The 21,098-nt window shown below is 46.0% G+C and overlaps 1 protein-coding gene across 1 annotated transcript in view; it reads left to right on the top strand.

Annotated features, from left to right (window-relative positions):
- PRDM16 (PR/SET domain 16) overlaps window positions 1–21,098 on the top strand; it is a 178,501-nt gene that overhangs the window by 30,249 nt on the left and 127,154 nt on the right. The window contains exons 3-4 of the mRNA XM_054394822.1: window positions 11,823–11,873; window positions 14,120–14,122. Of these exons, the coding sequence (XP_054250797.1) occupies window positions 11,823–11,873; window positions 14,120–14,122 (54 nt within the window). The remainder of the gene's footprint in view (window positions 1–11,822; window positions 11,874–14,119; window positions 14,123–21,098) is intronic.

Below are 21,098 nucleotides of genomic sequence, written 5' to 3'. Positions count from 1 at the left end.
AGAATCTGTCCCTCTCTCAAATGTAAAGTCAGTGGCTTAGCAGGACTGAATTATTTCCCCATGGAAATGGGAAGGGTGTTGCTGAGATTCCTTAAGCCTTCCTGCCTGAAGAAAAGTCTGAGATATTTTCCTTTGTGGCCAGCAAGAAGAGCTCAGGAAGGGAATGATGATTCCTCTCATGCCGATTCCCAGCATTTCCCCAGCCGTGCTGAGCTGGCTGAGCCCAGGGGTGCTGGGAGCTGAGTTTGCTGTGTGGAGCAGCCTGAAGTGAGCTGTGCACCTGTGAGGCAGCAGCAGAGGAAGCTGGCCCTGGGTCATCCTGCGACATGAGGCATTTCTTCACGTAAATTATCAGATGAAGGTCAACTTGTGTCACCTTAACCATGACACAGCTCAGCAAAGCGCTGGTTGTGAAGCAGCTGCTGATTAGCACTGGTGAGCAAATGTCTTTGAATTTTATAGCTCCTGCTATCTGAAACTAATAAAAACACCAAGCCAGCAATGAGCTGAAGGTCATCTCAGCTCCCTTCAGCTGGGTGGTACTCAGCAAAGCTCAGGATTGCTCCCACTTTGGGTCTAATATAGCCTGCAAATAAAAGTTTGGGAATGAGAGATGTAAATCAGGGATGCATTCCATCCTTCCATCAACCCTTTAAACTTTTCCTTTTCAGCTACTGCTTCCTAACCTCCATGCTCCAGGAGAGAACACAGGTTCAGGTCTGCCTCAGGGTGCTTCTGCCTCAGGGTGCTTCTGCCTCAGGGTGCTTCTGCCTCAGGGTGCTTCTGCCTCTGGGTGTTTCTGTCCCAGGGTGATTCTGCCTCAGGGTATTTCTGCCTCAGCCAGGTGCCATTTTGGTTACCCAAGCACTGGGATGGTTGGAAAAAAATCAAAGTGAATAGAAAATAAAAAAAAAATCTATGGGAAGAGTCCAAATGCTCACCTTTCAGGGAAGCCATCGTGCAACCTAAAGAGACAGCAATAAATCACCCTGCTATGCACCTCAAATAGATAATCAATTTAATTGAAAGCATCAATAATCATAGTTTGACATTTATTACCCTGTGGATGTTTTATCTTTTAAGGCTAGGGGACAGCAGGGCAATGATGAATGCCAGTTCTGCCATGGAACACAATTATGTGGTGCAAGGAAAAGGATTTTATCTACTGCAAGAGGGAAAAAAAAAGAAAGGAGGTGGGGGGCAGGCAAATTCATAAAATAGCTTCTGGATCTTACTCCTAATCCACATCTCAAGATGTCTTGTCCAGGGCCAGCATCTCTCTCCAGGACAGTGTGTGGGGCAGAGGGATGTGGAGTTACATTTGGCAGCAGCTGGGGGGAGGATTTCAGCTGGGGTCACTCTTTCCCTGGTGCTGTATTGAAAGAGGAAAGCAGCAGATCTGAGCTTCTGAGCTGAATGTCTCTCACCTTGTGCAGAGGGTGCAGAAGCTCCTCTGGCCAGAGCACACTGCCTGGAAGTCAGTGGCAGAGGTGCTCATGGCATCTGTGGTGTAAGGGAGCCAGAATCTTCACATTCCTTCATGTCTGAAGCTCTTGAGAGGCTCAGTGCATCCTTCCACTTGTAACCAGGAGGTTTCAGTCCCAGGAATTACTTTAAAAGCCTTTGAGAGGCTTTTGAGGGATTTACTCTTCTGGTTCCATCCTTCTAGAAGCTTATCTGGGACAAATGCCAAGTATCCATAGGTAAAAGTTCTCTCCCTCGTATGGAGAAGTTTTCCCTCTCTCTGGAATTCTTTCTACTACCTTAGTGCAAGGTGAAGCTGTAGGCACTCAGGTTGGCCTTCTCTCCAAGGCAGCACTGGAGCTGCTTCCAACCCTATCATGCCCCTGAAAACCCTAAACACAAATTCCTAGCTGCAGAAGACAGCAGCAGCCCAAGAAAAAAAACCAAAACCAAACAAAAACCCAACTAACAACCTAGAAACTTCTTTCCATTTGGGCTCCTTGAATTCCTGCCTCAAGAAAATGCCTTGGAATTGCCACCCACTCTCTGTCTGGCTGAGGAAATAAAATATTGACCTTTTCCAAACACAATATTATCATTCCAAGCAAAATGTTCTCCGGTTCTGCCTGAGATTGTTTCTGCAGCTCTTTAAAACTGGAGCTCACCTGGCACCTCCTAACAGTTCAGATAAACCACCCCTGGGTGCTTTGGAAGAAGAAACTGATTGTGTCTGAAGTTAGTGCACAGAGACATTCTCTGGGAGCTTTGCTTTGTAGAGAGGATCATTTGCTGCTTAATATTGATTACTCTGAATAGAAGTTTCTTAACATTAATATTAATATCATTTGCTTAATATTAAGATTAATACAATTTGCTTAATATTAATGTTACCATCATTTTCTTAACAGTAATATTCATATCATTGGCTTAATATCAAGCTCAATACGATTTGCTTAATATTAATATCATTTGCTTAATATTAAGATCAATATTTTTTGATTAATATTAAGATCATTTGCTTAATATTAACATCAATACAATTTGGTTAATATTAATGCTACTATCATTTTCTTAACATTAATATTAATATCATTTGCTTAGTGTCAAGCTCAATACCATTTGCTTAATATTAAGATCAATCTGATTTGATTAATATTATTATCATTTGCTTAGTGTCAAGCTCAATACGATTTCCTTAATATTAAGATCTTTTGCTTAATATTAAGATCAATACGATTTGATTAATATTAAGATAATTTCCTTAATATTAAGATCATTTGCTTAATATTAAGATCAATACAATTTGGTTAATATTAAAGTTACTATCATTTTCTTAACATTAATATTAATATCATTTGCTTAGTATCAAGCTCAATACCATTTGCTTAATATTAAGATCACTTGCTTAATATTAAGATCAATATGATTTGATTAATATTAAGGTCATTTGCCTAGTATCAAGCTCAATATGATTTGATTAATATTAAGAACACTTGCTTAATATTAAGATCAATATGATTTGGTATTAATATAATTTTTTAATATTAATATCAATATGATTTTATTAATATTAATATAATTTGCTTAATATTAAGATCAATACGATTTGATTAATATTAACATCATTTGCCTCATACTAAGATCAATATGGTTTGATTAGAATTAGTATTGCTCCCTAATATGAAGGAAGGCCAAGTGCCCTTTTCTCTCCCTGTGTTGCTCTCTCTCCTTTCACAGAGCAGTGCTCCAGGAAATTCCTCTCCAAGGCACTGTACCAGCTCAGAGCAAGCACTTACTCTGTGCCTGAGTGCATCTTGAGGCCAAGTGGCACAAGAGTGGCACATGCAAGAACCGAAACTGCTCCTTGTGGTTAGCTCAGATCATGCCAGCAGAGAAACACACTGGGACAGAAAATTCCCCTCCTCCTCCAGCCCCTCTGAGGCTCTTCACAGCTTAGCAAAGATTTATTTAGCTCCATTAGAGGAGAATTCGGTGATGTAAGCTCCCTCCAGGCTCTCTGTGGCACGCAGCCTTGGTGGCTGTGCTGGTCACCACCTCCTTTGTCTTTCAGAGGAGGTCACCCCTGGTAAGAGCAGCCAACAGCTGCAACTTCCACTAAAATCAGGAGGACTCCCCCATCTCTTCATCAGCCTTATGTTTCTCTTCCAGTCCTTCTCAGGCTGCAATGGGCCATTTTTCTCACTGCATCACCCTGACTGACTGTGACCTTGTCATGTTGAAGTGACAGTTAGGTTATGCTGCTGATGGGTATCAAGTTGACATATCCCATCCCTTCTGTCTGAGTGCCAGGCAGGGAGACATTCCCAGACAGGCTACACCCTCCTGTCGGTACCAGCTCTTAGGGAGGCTGCTGGTTTCTTTTGGTCCTTTCACAGGGGGAGCAGCAAAACCAGGCTGCTAAATGAGACACTGCATTTCCCCACTTGAGACTTGGGAAATGGGGTGGGAATGTTGCATCTTGGCTTTATTTTCCTTCAAGTGTGATTAATGATCAACACTCTCCGTGTCACAGCTCAGCTCTTAGCTGTACTGCACTCTCTGGCTACCCTGAAGGCCATTATGGGGCTGGGGATAAGCTCTGGGATGTGGCTGCCGTTTACTGAGCTGGCTTTCTGGCAGGTTCTCTCTACAGGGCAATGCAAGTTGGCTTTTGTGCTTGTGATCTGACATGCTTGCATGTGGGCAACCAGAAGAGTGTCAGTGAGCTCAGCAAAGCTGTGTGTGGCTTGGGCAGAGGAAAGAGTTTGGCTTTTGAACCAAGCATGTCTCTGAGAAATGTGTATGTTATGTGCTCTTTAAATGTGATAAACCAATTCCTCATCCTTATCAGTGCCTTTTTAGGCTGTGAGGAAGAGAATTAAATGAGGTCATTTTCCTCTGTTGTTTCTCAAATCCACAGTTGTATAATTGGTACACTTAGAGAAGGGGGGAGGCTGTGTCATGGCTGATGGGAGAAGCCAAAGCCAGCCAGCCCAGCTCTGTATCTTGAGACCTCAATAGGAAAACCTTAGCCTTGGTGTATCCAAGAGAGCAGGAGGAAGTTCTTCACAATGAGAATGGTGAAACATTGGAACAGGTTACCCAGAGATGTGGTTGATATCCCTGGAGAAATTCAAGCTCAGACTTGATGTGGCCCTGGGTAAGCTGCTCTAGTTGGAGGTGTCCCTGCTGAGTGCAGGGGGATTGGACAAGATGCCCTTTGAGGGTCCCTTCCAACCCAATGCAGTCTGTGACTCTGATCCTTGTCCTTCTCTTTGGCAGCAGTAAGCACAGAGGGGTTGAGGTGCTGGGACTGTTTCCTACAGTTTTGGTGCCCATGGGTTTCAGCATCAGTGGCAAGACTTTGTCTGCCATGAAGGGGACTGTGTAAGAACAAAGAAAGAGTCTTGATGTTGGCCCCTGGGTTCGGAGGTGCTTAAACCTCTGCCACTGAAAGAAGGGCAGGGTGCTGCTGACAGTCTTGCCAGTGGAACTGAAAGTGATTGGCACCCCACTGATGCCAGAAGTGAGGTGAGGCAAAGGAACCTCACCCAGAGGGAGTCCTCAATGCCTGGTGTCAGAATAAGGAACTGTCCCAGGCACTGCATGCTTGTGTTGAACCCATTTCAATGCACTTCTCCCCTTGCAGAGGATTTCTAAGGCATCTTCCTCAGAACAGCTCTGGTTACATACAGGTTTGAGTGCAGTGTGTCAGTGTGTGTCCTGGGGACAAAGGCTGCAGTTGAATGTGAACTCTGAGCTCCTGAGTCACAGCCCAGAGGTCCCCAGGCGTCAGCTGCAGCTCATGTCAGCACCCCATCAGAGGGAGATGTATGAGCTCTCTTTATTTACTTATGATTATTACTGATCATCTTAACAAACAGGTTATCAATAGAGGAAGTAGAGGGGAAGTTCATTTATATTATTCTGTCAATATCAAGGTCATTTTTATAACTAAAAAGGGTCGGGGACAGAAGACAGATGGATCATATCTGCCTGAAGCTAACCACCCAATCCATTTCCATGGCTGCAAGCAGCAGAGCTTTATCTGCTAACCAAAACATGACACTTCACTCTTCAAGATGATTTTTAGCTCAGATAACAAATGGCTCTGGCTGCATTAAGTGATTGTGTGATGGAGTTCTGTGGCAGCCAGAATTTAGGGTTGGTGACCCTGAGCTTCCCTTCTACCACTTTCTCTGTGGTTAGAGTGAAGATGCCACTGGTTTGCAGCTCAGGAGCAGGTTGTGGCAGAGGAGCTCATGTTTAATTCAGCACAAAAGTCTGCTAGGCACATTCCCAGGTTTGGAGATGAGCAAACTGAGGGAGTGCAGCCACAGCTCAGTGCTCACAGCCTGTTTTAATCCTTACACGCTGCTCAGTGCTAGACACGGAGAGAAGTGTCCCTTCCATCTGCCCAGAGTTCAGCTCTCTGAGGGAATTGCTCCCAGGATTACAGGAATTAAGCTGAAAGAGGGGAGGTTGAGACTGGAAGAAATTCTTGCCAGTGAGGGTGGGGAGACACTGGAGCAGGCTGCCCAGGGAGGTGGTGGAGTCTCCATCTCTGGAGACATCCAAAGCTCGCCTGGACATGTTCCTGTGTGACTTTCTCTGAGTGACTCTGCCTTGGCTGGGGGGTTGGACTGGATGATCTCCAGAGGCCCCTTCCAACCCCTGCCACTCTGTGATGCTGTGATCCCTCCCTTGGATCCAGCAGCACAGGGAGTGAATGAAATACCTTCTCTTTTAGCCAGACTACTCAGTGCATTTCTCATCTCATTAACACTGGACTTTAAGAGCCCGATAAGAATGCAATATAAAATCAAAGAGCCCCTAAAGACCAGGAGATTATGTTTAATGCTCTCCTATCACCAGGACCCGAGTGCTTGGCAAGGGGAACAGTGACATTTGCTAATCAGTGCCCTCTCTTATTTGTCTTGGCTGAAAGTCTCAAGTCCTCAGCTTATTGAAGTTATTACAAATGCTCCCCATTAGACTCTGTTTAACTTCCTGGTATTTGCAGCTCAGCCCGGTGGCAGTGGCACAGAGCAGCCAGGTCTTCACAGAGGGGTACAGCAGCTGCCACAGCGTGGATGGAAGTCACTTGTTGATCTTCCTTCCTGCAGCCTTCCTTCTTCACCATGTTTGGGATGTTTGACATTCGTTCTTCTTGGCATTCACCACCCCTGACAAACCTGCAGCTCTTGGGGCACACAGAAGGTTGCTACCTGTGATAAGAAGATGATATTCATAGAGTCATCGAATGGGTTGGGTTGGAAGGGACCTTGAAGAACATCCAGTTCCAACCCCCTGCCATGGGCAGGGACACCTCCCATCAGCACAGGTTGCTCAAGGTCTCATCCAACCTGGCCTTGAACGCCTCCCTGGACAACCTGTTCCAGTGCCTCCCCACCCTCACTGCCAAGAATTTCTTCCTCATCTCCAGTCTCAATCTGCCCTCTTCAAGCTTCAACCCATTGCTTCTCATCCTGTCAGTAAAAAATGCCTTAGGTTGTTCCTTTCTTTCTGAACACCCTTTGGAATCCCCTGGAGTGATTCACCTCTGTAAAATGTGTTTTGTTCTGCTGGAAGATGGCAAACAGGAGACATTCCTCTGTAAATCCATAGAGGACAGGAGGAACGAGCAAGTGCAGAGCTGTTCCCTGGGGCAGAAGATTTTGGACCATGGATCCTTCCTCATTTTACACGTTTTCCATTGCAGCACTCTCCCACCTTTTTGTGCAGACTTTCAACTGAAAAAAAAAAATGGTTATAGAATGGTCTGTGGAGTGCATACCACAGCTCTGCAGACTGTTACTGGTCCACAAACCACAGTTTGGCTGCTCTACAGTGTTCCCAATTGTGCTGGGGTTGCCCTGAGCAGTGAATGCTTGGTTTATTCTTTATTCTCTTTGCAGCCCTTGGCTTGTTTCTTGCCAGCCAGAGTGGTGCTGTTCATCCTCCTTTTCTCACCAGCCAGGGGAGGAAATTCTTCCTCTCAGACCAGAGCTTTCCTCCCTTTCCTCTCAATTCCAGGCACACATTCATTTCAAATTCCCAAGGCAGGATATTGAAAATTTCCTCAAATAAATAGGACTTCAAAAATTTTGGTGACTATAGAAAATGTAAAATTTGGGGGAACTGTTGGCCAGGCAGTGCTGTAAAATTCCACAGGGTTGATAGGAAAACCCCTGGAGTGCTGAGCTGGTTTGCTGGGGGTTCCTTCTCCCTCCAGCTTTGCTCTGAAAGGGCATCATCTCCATGACTTGCCTATTGTCAGCTTGTTAGCTGCTAGCTTTCAAAGGGCTCCTGAATGCAGCTTCCAGTCCTCCCCAGGGTGAGCCCACACTGTGGTGTCTGCAGGTCTCAGGAGCTTGTTGTGCTCAAGCCTTAGCAGCTTGTGCCAGGACAGCTTCCCACTGGCAAACCCACTGAGAGTGGAGAAGACCAATGTTAGCCTGGCAGTGCCAGGTGGGCTTTCTGGGTATTTTATCTGTGTTTTCTTTCCTGCTGTGCTCATGTGGCTCCTCTGTCCTCATGAAGGGAGCAGGTGTGGAAATACTTCTTTAGAATCAAGACTCAGAGTGCTGGAGCAGGGGCAGGTTCTGCTCTGTCAGCTTTTGACAAGGGTTTGTAGTGCTAGGATGAGAAGGATGGGTTGAAGCCTGAGGAGGGCAGACTGAGGCTGGAGATGAAAAAGAAATTCTTGCCAGTGAGGGTGGGAAGACACTGGAACAGGTTGCCCAGAGAGGCTGTGGATGCCTCCTCCCTGTAAGATGTTCAAGGCCAGGCTGGATGAGGTCCTGAACAACCTGGGCTGGTGGGAGGTGTCCCTGCCCATGGCAGGGGGTTGGAACTGGCTGATCTTTAAGGTCCCTTCCAACCCCGGCCATTTTGTGATTCCATAATTCATCACCCTTAGAGCTTGCTGAACACATCAGGCTCTGCCTGGTGAGGTTTGGGGTTGGTTTTGGGGTTTTTTTTTGTTGGTTAATGACAGTTTATCTGAGCTGAGGGGATGAATGGATAACATTACTATTTACACAAGCTCATTGTGATCTGTCTGGGTAATGTAATCAAATTAGGGCTAACTGCAGCTGGAGAATGCCAGCTTGTAAACTGTTTTCCAAAAGGAATCACATGGTGTGACTTGACATGTTTAGTATACACTCAGGAGGCTCTGCTAAACTCCTAGCACATCCCCAACTCCTGCAACCAAGGCAAGGTTCTGTAGCCACCAGTTTGCTGGAGCCAGGAGGTGGAATGCAGGAGGAATCCTCCCAGCAGATTCCTGCCACAGAGGGGTTTCTGAGGTGGCTGCTGCTGACTTGGTGTCTTTCTTTTGGCTAAAATCTAGAGATCAGTTGACAGGAAAAGCATCTGGTGTACATTTTGAGGAGGTTTGAGAACATCTGTGTTAAGTGCAGAGGAGCAGCCCCACTGTACACGTCAAGCACTATATTTAGGCTTATGGCATTTGTCTCAGATGAAGTCCAGCCTGAGCTAAAATTACCCAATGAGGAGATTTTCAAAGCATCTTTTGTTATTCTTACCAATAAACATCACATCTGGGCCTCGCTTCCCCTCTTCTCCTGTAATCAGGAGGTGCTGTGAACATCACAGCTCTGCACTCACCAAGGTCTCCTGCTGCAGAGACCTCAGGGGACACTCTTTGCCCCTCAGGGCTTGCAGGGTGCCAGCCTAGCTGACCTGACTGGCAGCTTCCATCTGTCCTGAAAGGCGTTGCCAGGCAGACTTCATTCCAGACTGGGAATGCAGAGGAGGAATTGAGGCATCTCCTCCAGAGCCCAGGAAGGCTCCTGAAGGCTCAGAGCCTCAGCAGTGCTTTGGCAGCAGGAGGTTGTAGAATCACAGAATGGCTCAGGTTGGAAAGGACATCAGAGATCTACTCCAACCTCCTTGCCATGGGCAGGGACACCTCTCAACTAGACTCAGCTGCTCAAGGACTCATCCAGCCTGGCCTTGAACACCCCCAGGGAGGGGACATTGACAACCTCCCTGAGCAACCTTTCCGGAGTCTCACCACCCTCACTGGCAGGAATTTCTTCCTCATCTCCAGTCTCAATCTGCCCTCCTCAAGCTTCAACCCATTCCCTCTCTCCCTAGCACCACAAGCCCTTGTGAAGCCCTTGCTCAGGGGCAGGCTGGATGAAGCCTTGAGCAACCTGCTCTAGTGGGAGGTGTCCCCTGGCAGAGGAGTTGGAACTGGATGATCTTGAAGGTCCCCTTCAACCCAAACTGTTCTGAGAAGACTTTTAACTCCTTTAGCATCACCCTGTTTAAATGCCAGCTCTGAAAGTTCTGTGGCCTAATTCTCCAAAGGCTTTTGAGGGTCACTGGCCCCCAGTGAAGGTAACAGGAGCTGAGAGTGAGCTTGGGAACAGGCAGCAGGTCCCCAGCAGCTCAGGGACACGAGCCTGTAACTGTGCCTGAGAGATCCTTAGCTTGCAGTGGCCCAGGGTGAGGTTTCAGCCTGGCTGTGTGCACAGAGCAGAGCAGGAGCTCAGGGATTTTACTGCTCTGCTGTTTGCCTCCTAGTCCTGTTTGCTCTCAGCTGCTTTCTAAACCGCAGCTTCAGTGTCTATTAGAGCTGGTGTCAAACACAGAATGCTTTGGGGCTCTTGATAGTTAACCCCCCCCCCCTACACACACACCCATTGTTATTACAGCTGAGCCTGGAGATGCTTGCCAGCCTTCCTGAGATGTGTAAATTGGTTGATCTCACCTGGGCATGGGCAGAGGACTCCAAGAACTTGGTGCCAAACCCTCAGCTTCTGAAACATGACAGAGCCTCCTTGGCCCTTTCCACTTTCCCTTTTCCTTTTCTTTCCCTTTCCCTTCCTCTTTCCATTTCCCATTTCCTTTTCTCTTTTCCTTTTCCCCTTCTTTTCTCTTTTCCTTCCCACTTCCTTTCCTTTTCCCATTCCTTTTCCCCCTTCCTTTAACATCTTCCTTTTTCCTTTCCTTTTCCCCCTTCCTTTCCCTCCTTCCTTTCCCTCCTTCCTTTCCCTCCTTCCTTTCCCTCCTTCCTTTCCCTCCTTCCTTCCCCTCCTTCCTTCCCCTCCTTCCTTCCCCTCCTTCCTTCCCCTCCTTCCTTCCCCTCCTTCCTTTCCCCTTTTTCTCCTTTCATTTCCTTTTTCTTTGGAGCTTTTTTTTTTCCTCTTCTGTGGTAGCTTTCCAGTCCTGTCTTGCCTGGGTGTCCTGAGAACCTTGACCCCACCCTAGCCCTTGAGTCTTGTGTTTAGCCTTAGACATCTAAGATCCCCACTGAGGTCAGGGACATGAGTGAACCACTTGGAGCCTGGCTGCTCCATCAAGTCCTGGTGGGACATGTTTATCCTGGTGGGGGCTATCCAGTGGGATAGGAAGTTGAGGTACTTGACCTCCCTGAATGCCTGCTGACCTGGATCTAATCTGAGGTAGAGCCCAGCAGTGTTTTAATGACTTGTACCACCACACCTCTGCTGGAGGAGGAATTAAAGAGCTTCCCATGAAGCATCCCACGGCCCTGACCCCATGGGCAGCCCCTGCCACTGGGCTACAGCTGCTGCTGTGCTGTGAAGTCCTTGGCTGAGCACAGGAGGGGAGAGCAGAGGTGTGTGTGAGGGGAAAGATGCCTCCAACATCACAGGGGGTGATGCAGCTGCCATCAGACCTGCCCCTGGCACCATTCCTCATGAGCCATGGTGCTGGTAGAATCATGGAATAGTTGGAAAAGTCCTCTAGGATGAGTGAGTCCAAACAGCAACTCACAGCCACCATGGCCATCAAACCATGTCCCCAGGTGCCATGGCCACACATTTCTTGCTCACCCCCAGGGATGGGGACTCCACCACCTCCCTGGGCAGCCTGTTCCAATCCCTGACCACTCTTGCAGCAAAGGTATTGTTCCTCAGGTTGCCCAGGGAGGTGGTGAAGTCACCATGGCTGGCTTTGGTCACCTGCCACAGAGCTCCATCACCTTGGTGCCCATGGTGGGACAGCCACATGTGTGCCATCAGCGCCAGATCCAAAGGAATTATTTCTAGAAGCTACAGAAATCCTTAAAATGTGGGGGGGGGGGGGGGGGATCCCACCAAACTTCCAAAACATCTGGAACCAGAGAATCACTTGGGTTGGAAAAGGCTTCTGAGATGATGGAGTCCAACCATCAACCTAAGACCACCATGGCCATTAACCCATGTGTATGGCTCTCTGGCAGTTGAGAGTTTTGACTTTTGAAAAAAACATCATCATCTTCATCATCAATCTTCATCATCTACATCATCAATCATCATCTGTACTGTTTTAGAACATTCTGAGCTGCAACTCAACTGATTTTTCTTTTTTTTCCTTAGCAAATTCTGACTGATTCCGAGGTGACCTCCCAAGAGGGCAACATCAAAAAGGTAGGATGTGGCTCAACCTCATGCAAGTTGTGTTACTGCCTGGCTTTCAAACCCCTCTGGACACCATTTTCCCCCCCTCCTCTCTCTCCTGACTTTGGAACAAAGGTGTGGATGGCAATAGAGTGGTCAGAGGGTTTCCAGCATTTGCTGCTGCTGGTTTTGAATGAAGGATTTTGTGGTTCTCTGGGCAGATTTTTCCACCTTTTTGTGATTCCAATGTTTCTGGAAAAGAAAAAGAATAGCTTGAAGTGTTCCTTGAGCCAGCTACAACATAAACAGCTCCCAATCCAAGCTGCAAAACCTCATTTACCTCTTTTCCAGTAAAAGAAAACGTTGCTCCTTTGTTCAAGGTGCTACATTTCTAGAGGCCACCCCAGCCTGTGGAAAGTGGCTTCTGTGAAGTCCAAGGGAAAAGGCAGAAATCTCTGAAAGGATAAATTTTACCTCAGATGATGAATTGCTGCTGCTTTTTGTCACGTTGTGGTGCTTAAAGTCTAATAGTGACCAGAGGAAAATGTGTTCCAAATACAGCCCAGCTGGATAAATGTCTACAGAGGGGCTGGGAGGCAGCCTCAGCACTGCAGGTTTCAGTAGCCAGGCTCCTTTGCTGGGCTCAGCAGCACTGAAGTGGCTTTTGCTTTGCTTGCTTTTCTTTCTTTCTTTTCTTTCCTTCTTTTCTTTCTCTTTCTTTCTTTCTTTCTTTCTTTCTTTCTTTCTTTCTTTCTTTCTTTCTTTCTTTCTTTCTTTCTTTCTTTCTTTCTTTCTTTCTTTCTTTCTTTCTTTCTTTCTTTCTTTCTTTCTTTCTTTCTTTCTTTCTTTCTTTCTTTCTTTCTTTTCTTTCTTTCTTTCTTTTCTTTCTTTTCTTTCTTTCTTTCTTTCTTTTCTTTCTTTCTTTCTTTCTTTCTTTTCTTTCTTTTCTTTTCTTTCTTTCTTTCTTTCTTTCTTTCTTTCTTTCTTTCTTTCTTTCTTTTCTTTCTTTCTTTCTTTCTTTCTTTCTTTCTTTCTTTCTCTCTCTCTCTTTCTCTCTTTCTCTTTCTCTCTCTCTTTCTCTCTCTCTTTCTCTCTCTCTTTCTCTCTCTTTCTTTCTCTCTTTCTTTTTCTTCTTTCTTTTCCTTTTCCTTCTCTTTTTCCCCCTCCTCCTCTCCTCTCTTTTCTTCTCTCTTTCTCCCTCTCTCTCTTTCCACCTTCCTATCTTTCTTCCTTTTTTCTTCCTTTTTCTTTCTTCCTTTTTCTTTCTTTTTTCTTTCTTCCTTTTTCTTTCTTCCTTTTTCTTTCTTCCTTTTTCTTTCTTTCTTCCCCTTTCCTCCCTTTCCTCCCTTTCCTCCCTTCCTTCTTTTCTTCTTTCCCTTCCTTCTTTTCTTCCTCCCATTTTCCCTGGCTGTCTTTTGGTTAGCAGCTTCACTAAAGCAAAGTGTTCCCAGTCCTTGCAGGCTCTCTGGAGGTGTTTCTGTGCTGCAGTAACGAGCAGGCTGTGACTCTTTCCACGTGCAGGGCTCTCATAATGGATCCTCACAGTCCTGTTGGTAAACTCTGAGTTTCTGAGAGTGGAACCCACTGGAATGTGCAGCAACTGCTGGTTTTCCTCATCCCTTCAGGCCAGCTTCAGTACCCTTCCTTAACTCTGAAAGCTAAAAGGAAACACTTGTTTCACTCTGCCAAACAAAGTGAAATATAATCCTTGTCAGGCTCCAAAGTTAGTTTGGGGAAAGGTATTGAGCCACATGTCCAGTGTGGGCCCTTCTGTGCTTGCCATGTGGGGAAAAATCAGCTTTTATTTGAAGAGCCAGCCCCCCAAAATGAAACCTCCTCTGACCATCCAGTGACCTTGCAGAGGACCTGTCCCAGTCCTGCTGAACTTTTTACCTTGTTCATCTCCATAACTCATTTGGTGTTTGTCTGTGCCTCTGTGGGATCCTTTTGTCTGAGCAGAGTTGGTGACAAGGTGGCAGCTTCTTATTGTCACCCCACAGTTAGCAGAGGGATGGAGCCAATTCTCCACGGCTCACCACTGCTCAGCTGTTTCACTGCAGCCTTTGATTACCAATATCACAAATAAATTCCACATCTCAACCTCACTTCCCCTAAAGAGAGCAGGCATGGGATGGGACAGGGACAGGAGGAATATTAGGCTGGCAGCTTTGCACCCTCAGGGCTTGGCATTGAAACTTCCCTGCTGGGGTTTCAAGTTGCAAAACCGACAGGGCTCTGAAGCAAATACTGTCCCCATGCAGTCTTTTCCTGTCCAGCAGGTATAAAACTGGACAATTATGATATCTGACACGAGGGAAGGCCTGGCCTTCCACTTCTGTCTCCTAAATGCATTGTAGAGAAGCACTCGTGGGAGTTTATGGGGTGATAAATTTATTGAAGGATGGGCAGTAGGGTTTTACAGCCAGGGGAGGAAAGGTCAAAGCAGTAAGGTAAAGAGTTCAAGTCTAAACTTTATGGCTTGTGAAAAGACTACTGCTAGACAGCTTTTCAGTCAGGGAAAAGGGGAAATAAAGAATGAAAAATCATTCTCTACACTTTCTGTGGTAGCTTACAACTGTTTGTAAGCAGCGCTCCAGCATTTCACTCCGGTGCTACAAAACCCTCTCGGGAAGAAGATTTCCTTTGCCAACCTCCTTAAATCATTCCCTTGTCATATCCCTGCAGACACAATAGTTGAGGTTTGACTTCAATTTATTCCTTTTCCTTCAGAGATAAGTCAGTGGTGAGAAGGTGACTGAAGACAAATGTAGCAGTAGTGGGTGGGCTGGTCTAAGCTGGGAGGGAAGGAAAGCAGAGCCAAGCTGAGAGACCATCTTCAGTGGCTTGTTCACTGCTGGATCACAGGCTCAGGAGTGGGTGGCAGCACATGCTAGAAAGAGGGGGGAGAAAAAAATCTCTAGAGCACAGAGGTAAAAGAGTTAAGGCGGGGAAAAAAAGAGCAAAAGATTTTTAAAAAAGAGTAAAAGGTCGAAAAATTAAAAAAGAACAAAAGAGTAAAAAAAAGAGTGAAGAGTAGGGAAAGGAAGTGTGGTGAGAGGTCCAGGAAGGTTCACAGATTGCATTGGGTTGGAAGGGAGCCTCAAAGGGCATCTTGTCCAACACTCCCTGCACCAGCAGGGACACCTCCAGCTAAATCAGGCTGCCCAGGGCTACAGCAAGTCTGATCTTGAATGTCTCTGGGGATGGAGCCTCAACCACATCCCTGGGCAGCCTGTCCCAGTATTTTACCAGATGCCCAGGAAGGCTCTCTGCTTAAAAACTGAGCCCAGGATTATTTCTGCTCAAGCCTACTAGGAAAAAAAAAATCTCTTAGGCAATTTTTCCTGAAGTGCAAGGCAGTGGAAAGTGTGAAGATGCAGCAGGGCAGGCACTGTGGTCTGGTGTAAGATACATTCTTGTGTCACAGAAGCAGCCCTTCTTTGGCTTGGAGCAAAATCAGCAGCATTTCCCCCCCCTGCCCAGTATTTTTCAGTTTGTGTTCCTGTTGTTTCTGCTGGGATCACAAGCAGCAGGAGGCTGATTTGTTTGCTAGTGGCTGCCTCACAGGAAGGAAGATTTCTTGTGCTGTTATTGCAGGATCTGTATCCAGGATCATTTGTCCTTACCTGGAATGCTGCTGTGCCATGGGCTCAGGACTTTTCCAAGGAGTTTTTCCTTTCCTTAGTTTCTCTTGCACAAAGTTCTTCATCCTTGTTGATCAGGTAAAACAAAAATCAGTTGTGAGAGCTGTGCTAAAACAGGAGATTGGCTTCTTTTAGTGAGCCAGCTGCATGCAGTCAGGGATGTGCTCAAATATGGCAGTGGTACCTGTGGGCACGTTGTTCTATATTCCCGAATGTCCTTTTTTCTTTCTTTTTTTTTTTTTTTTCCCCATGCCAGGCTGTTTGTTTTGCTTAGAGAGCAGCTCCCATGCTCTCCTGCTCTGAATTTCCTCAGCTTCTTCAATACACTGGGAAGAAAAAAAAAAAAAAGGGTGGGGGGTGGGGGCTTGTTATCATTATCTTCATTGTCATTTTGATTTAACTTTGAGAGGCAGATGAAGGATTTCCACTTCCTCTGGCAGGAAGCAGGGCCAGTGTCCGTTACAAGCTACCTCTGTTTGTTTCCCAAGGAGCAGTGCTGGGTGCATTTCTCTCTCCTCTAAAAGTCACTTTGGCTGTTGGTTTGAGGATCACATTGAAGGAGGCTCTCGGTGTGCAGAGCTCCCAGCCAGGCTCCTCTGGCTGGGCTGTTTCTCTGGCTGTGGTGACAAGAGACCTCAGGGACTTCTCTCTTCAGTAGGCTCTCTATTTAGTTTCTGTTTACTTAGAGGGAATAGCCTGAGGGGCTACTGGAGAGAAAACATCTGTGGGAGATAATCTATAGAGTTATCTATCTATCACTCTTGTCGACCCTGTCTCCCTCGAGAGCAAGCTGAGAGACTTGTAATAAAAAGGCATCGCTGAAGAGGCTTTAGGGACAAATAAAGAGACATGTTAAGGGCCAGCTGAAAAAGGATAGAAGACATTATTAAAGCTCAATAGCTGTCTTATCAAAATCCAATAGGATAGGCATTGGGCAAAAGGCTTTGAATTTATTCTTTGACTTTCTGGAGAGCTTGAATTTATCCATTAACAAGAATGTTCTACACAGGGAGTGGGAGATGCTATCAGCTTCCAAAGAGCTGGATCCAGGCTGGCATTGTGCAGAACACAACAAAACCTGAAGGCAGACCCCATTTCACACACAGACACAGACACCCGCCCCCGCCCCCCTTCCCCCTCCCCCCCCCCCCCTTTATTTTGGCTTATTTAGGCAAACCCCAAACGCTAGAAGCTGGTAGCACAGTGCTGATGACACTGGAGACTAAAAGCAATTTCTGCAGTAATTTATTCTCTGCTCCCAGATCACAAAGATCTTTTCCAAGAGAAGCTGCTGTCAGCAGACTGGGTGAGATTCCAAACCTGGGCCTCTCAGAGAGCATCAAGCAGTTAAACCAGAAACCTGGGTGGAGGGAAAGCTCTTAGTCCTCAAGCAGAAGTAAAAGCAGCCCCTGATGTTTTGCTGCTGCAGATGCAAAGCCAGATAGGGCCATAAATCTCTCTGGGTTTATTATTATATCCCAAATGCTACAGGTCACAGGAACCATCTGATACTTCAGAACCACATTGTTCACCCAGGATGATTGATTGATAATTATGATAATTTGCAAAATGATGATTTGGGTATTATAAGCAGAGTTTGTCCCCCCGGATGGCTGTGAAGACATTTTCTATATCATGGGCCGTCAGAAATGGCCTCTGGCAACAAGGGATATGGAAAGGTCTGGCTGGGCTCTCCCAGCGGGACCTCTAGGGCTGATGAATGATGACCCAGAGGAGTAAGAAATCAGACTTCAATAAGCAGTCAGGAAGGTAGTTAGAGAAGAGCAAGGGAACTGTTAACTGTCTTTTGTGCAGCAATTACTGGCCAGGCCATACCGCCCCAGGCTCAGCACAGCCCTCTCAGAATGTTCCACAAGCAGGAGGGAGATTGGCTCCTGTTTTAACTTCAGCTGGGCAAACTTCTTGGGGTGGCAGCACTCTGGCACAAAATGCATTTGCATTTCCACACTGAATGCAGGCTGTGAGTCTATTTCTTAGCTCTCTACCTATTTCTTCTCTGTTGCTTATTGCTTATCTATCCATCTTTTTCTTATCTATTTCTTATTTATCCATTTCTTGTCTATTTCTTATCTACCTATTTCTTGTCTATTTCTTATCTATCCATCTATTTCTTATCCATTTCTTGTCTATTTCTTATCTACCTATTTCTTGTCTATTTCTTATCTATCCATCTATTTCTTATCCATTTCTTGTCTATTTCTTATCTACCTATTTCTTGTCTATTTCTTATCTGTCCATCTATTTCTTATCCATTTCTTGTCTATTTCTTATCTACCTATTTCTTGTCTATTTCTTATCTATCCACCTATTTTTTATCCATTTCTTGTCTATTTCTCTTCTACATATTTCTTGTCTATTTCTTATCTATCCATCTATTTTTTATCCATTTCTTGTCTATTTCTCTTCTACATATTTCTTGTCTATTTCTTATCTATCCATTTTTTATCCATTTCTTGTCTATTTCTTATCTACCTATTTCTTGTCTATTTCTTATCTATCCATCTATTTCTTATCTATTTCTAATTTATCTTTCTTATCTATCTACTTATTTCTTGTCTATTTCTTATCTATTTCTTGTCTATTTCTTATCTATCTACCTATTTCGTGTCTATTTCTTATCTATTTCTTGTCTATTTCTTATCTATCTATTTATTGTCTATTTCTCATCTGTCTACCTATTTCTTGCCTATTTCTTATCTATCCATCCATTTCTTGTCTATTTCTTATTTATCTATCTATTTCTTGTCTGTTTTTTATCTCTCTCTTTCTGGTCTATTTCTTATCTCTCTCTTATCTATATCTAATAAAAGCTGTTCCAAAAGGCTTAGCAAAGATTTAAACCCCCAACGACTGCTGATATTTCCTCTCCTTTCTGTACACTGCAGAAACCCTCTCCAGTTTTAGTGCTTTCCAATCACTTCTCATGCTTGCTGAGAACTGAAACCTGGGCATGGAGTGCAGGTTCTCAGGGAGTGTGGAAAGTGATTCCAGATCCCTGAAACTGGGGGAGGTGTTCCTCAGTGTACACAAAGACCTGAGAATCATAGATGGGTTGGGTTGGAAGGGGACCTTACAGATGAAGGAACATCACTGAAGACCAGACAGAATTCTTGTTTAAATTGCAGCTGCTTTTGTGGGCTTAAAGTTGGCTTCAAGAAAAGGCAAAGCCAAATCAGTTTGGAGAGCTGGAAGGCTGCACTGCACAGAGAGCAAAGCTTTGGGGGTCAGTGATGCCTTCCAAGCCCTGGGAGATGGAGCAGCAGTGCCCAGTTACCAGCCTCAGAGCCCAGTTTGCACCTCAGCCTTGCCTTCCAGTGGCTGGTTGGGAAAAGAGCCTTAATTTGCTTGTTTGGTAGGTTGTATCTTTGTGAACTAAAGGTATGTTTAGCTGCCACAAACAGAGGCAGCTTGGAGTTGATTTTTATAATCTTTTCCTGAATAGCCTTGCGTCATTCCAATAAGCCCTGGACAAAAGAGTGGACAGTCGTCTGAGAGGCTTTTTTATAACATTTCTCTCTTTGCATTGTTAGAGAGCTGCTCATAAAAGGACCAGGAGTCCATTAATTCAGTGAATGAACATATAGTAAAGTCAGTTCCCTCTTGAGAACAATAATGTTGCGGTCAGCTTAGGTTTCCATGGAAACTAAGTACTCCTAAGAAGTTTGCATCCTTGATTTTGCTGAAATGAAGCCTGTGAAGTAAAAAAAAAAAAAGAAAGAAATAAGAAAAGAACCCCAAAAAGGTGTAAGGCAAAGCTGGTGGAGCCAAGTGATGGTTAAATTATTTTGCAGGAATAACTCTGTGTTTAATTTTCTGCAGTGCAGAGGTTTGGGCTGGATTGCAGAGTATGTGTGTGACAAAGGGCTCCAGGAAGAGGGCTCTGGGGGGGTTGGACCTGTAAATCAGGGCAAGGTCAGAAGAGTAGCAGTGGTGAAGATTGCTCTTGCCATATAGCATCTACAGTGGTAGGGGCTGGAAGGGACCTCTGGAGATCGTTGAGTCCAACCCTACTGCCAGAGCAGGATCACCCAGGGCAGGTCACACAGGAATGCATCCAAATGGGGCTTAGAACTCTCCAAAGAAGACTCCACAACCTCTCTGGGCAGCCTGTTCCAGGGCTCTGCCACCCTCACAGTAAAGAAGTTTTTCCTTATGTTGAGGTGGAACCTCCTGGGTTCCAGTTTGTGTCCCTTGTCCCTTGTCCTATCACTGGGCACCACTGAAAAAAAGCCTGGCCCCATCTCCTGGACACCCACCCCTCACGTATTTGTAGACATTCATAAGATCCCCTCTCAGCCTTCTCTTCTCCAGACCAAACAGCCCCAGGTCTCAGCCCTTCCTCATCACACAGATGTTCCAGTCCCTTCAGCATCCCTGTAGCCTCCATTGGGCTCTCTCCAGGATATCCCTGTCCCTCTGGAACTGGGGAGCCCAGAACTGGACACAATACTCCAGATGTGGTCTCCCTCTCACAGAGCAGAGGGGGAGGAGAACCTCCCTTGACCTGCTCCAGTCCATTCCAGCCAGCTCTAGCCAAGTGCATCCCAAGAGGATGCAGACAGCAGCTCCATGGGCAGTGGTTCCAGCAGTACCAGCTGGGGTGGTTGGTGGCAGCTCTCTGTTCTCTGTGGCCAAGGCAATGCAAAGTGTGGCTCTGGTGTGAACACTTTGAGGTCCAAGTTGGAACCAGACCTGTCTGTAAGTTCAGTTGGCTCTTTCCCTCCCACTCCAGGAGAGTTCACACTGAAATCTCTGCAGCCAACAGAGCAAACCATTTGCTCTTTTAGCCTCAATTTACAATGTGCCTTATTTTGTGAGAGGTAAGTGTCCAATATGTGTCACTGAGCTATTTATAGGCTGCTCCAGAGGACAGGCATCTGCTGAGCAATATCTCTGCAGATAAAGGTGTCCCTTTAACTCCAGGCAGAGACAGTTATGAGAGGTCACCTTGTCTTTGTGTAAGGCATCTCAGAGCACACAGCTCTTTGGTGGCCTCCAGTTATTAACAAAGCCATGCCATGCCACAAGTGTCTGGGAGTGAGAAGGCAGGAGGCTGCTCCCCTGACAAACCCAACCCCCTCACATCAGCCTGGGTTGGTGATCTGCTGCATCTCTGCCTAGAAACAGGGAGTTGGAGGGCTTGGAAGGGACCTCCAGAGATTCATAGAATGGTTTGGGTTGGAAGGGACCTTCAAGATCATCCATCCCACTAGAGGTGTTCAGGGCCAGGCTGGATGAGGCCTTGAGCAACCTGGGCTGGTGGGAGGTGTCCCTGCCCGTGGCAGGAGGTTGGAACTGGATGATCTTTAAGGTCCCTTCCAACCCAAACCATTCTAGGAGTCTGTGTGAGGGGAGGCCAGAGACTTGTTGAGACATTTTGGCTGAGCACTCTTCAGCTGAGCTAAAGGTGTCTGCAGACTGAGATTTAGCAACCTTCTGATAGCAGAGAGCTTCCTAAACAGTGTGAGAGCCACACTGAGTCCTGGTGAGCACACTCCTGGCCTCGTGAGAGCAAAGCACACAGGACAGTTGCACACTGTCCCCCGTGCCCTGCTTCCCTCTGTGTGCTGCAGTGATTCCTTGGTGCAAA

Source organism: Indicator indicator, chromosome 32 (genome assembly GCF_027791375.1).
Source record: "Indicator indicator isolate 239-I01 chromosome 32, UM_Iind_1.1, whole genome shotgun sequence".
Classification (NCBI taxonomy): Eukaryota; Metazoa; Chordata; class Aves; order Piciformes; family Indicatoridae; genus Indicator; species Indicator indicator.
The sequence above is the reverse complement of the archived record's forward strand: the minus strand, read 5'-3'. Positions and strand labels throughout refer to the sequence as shown.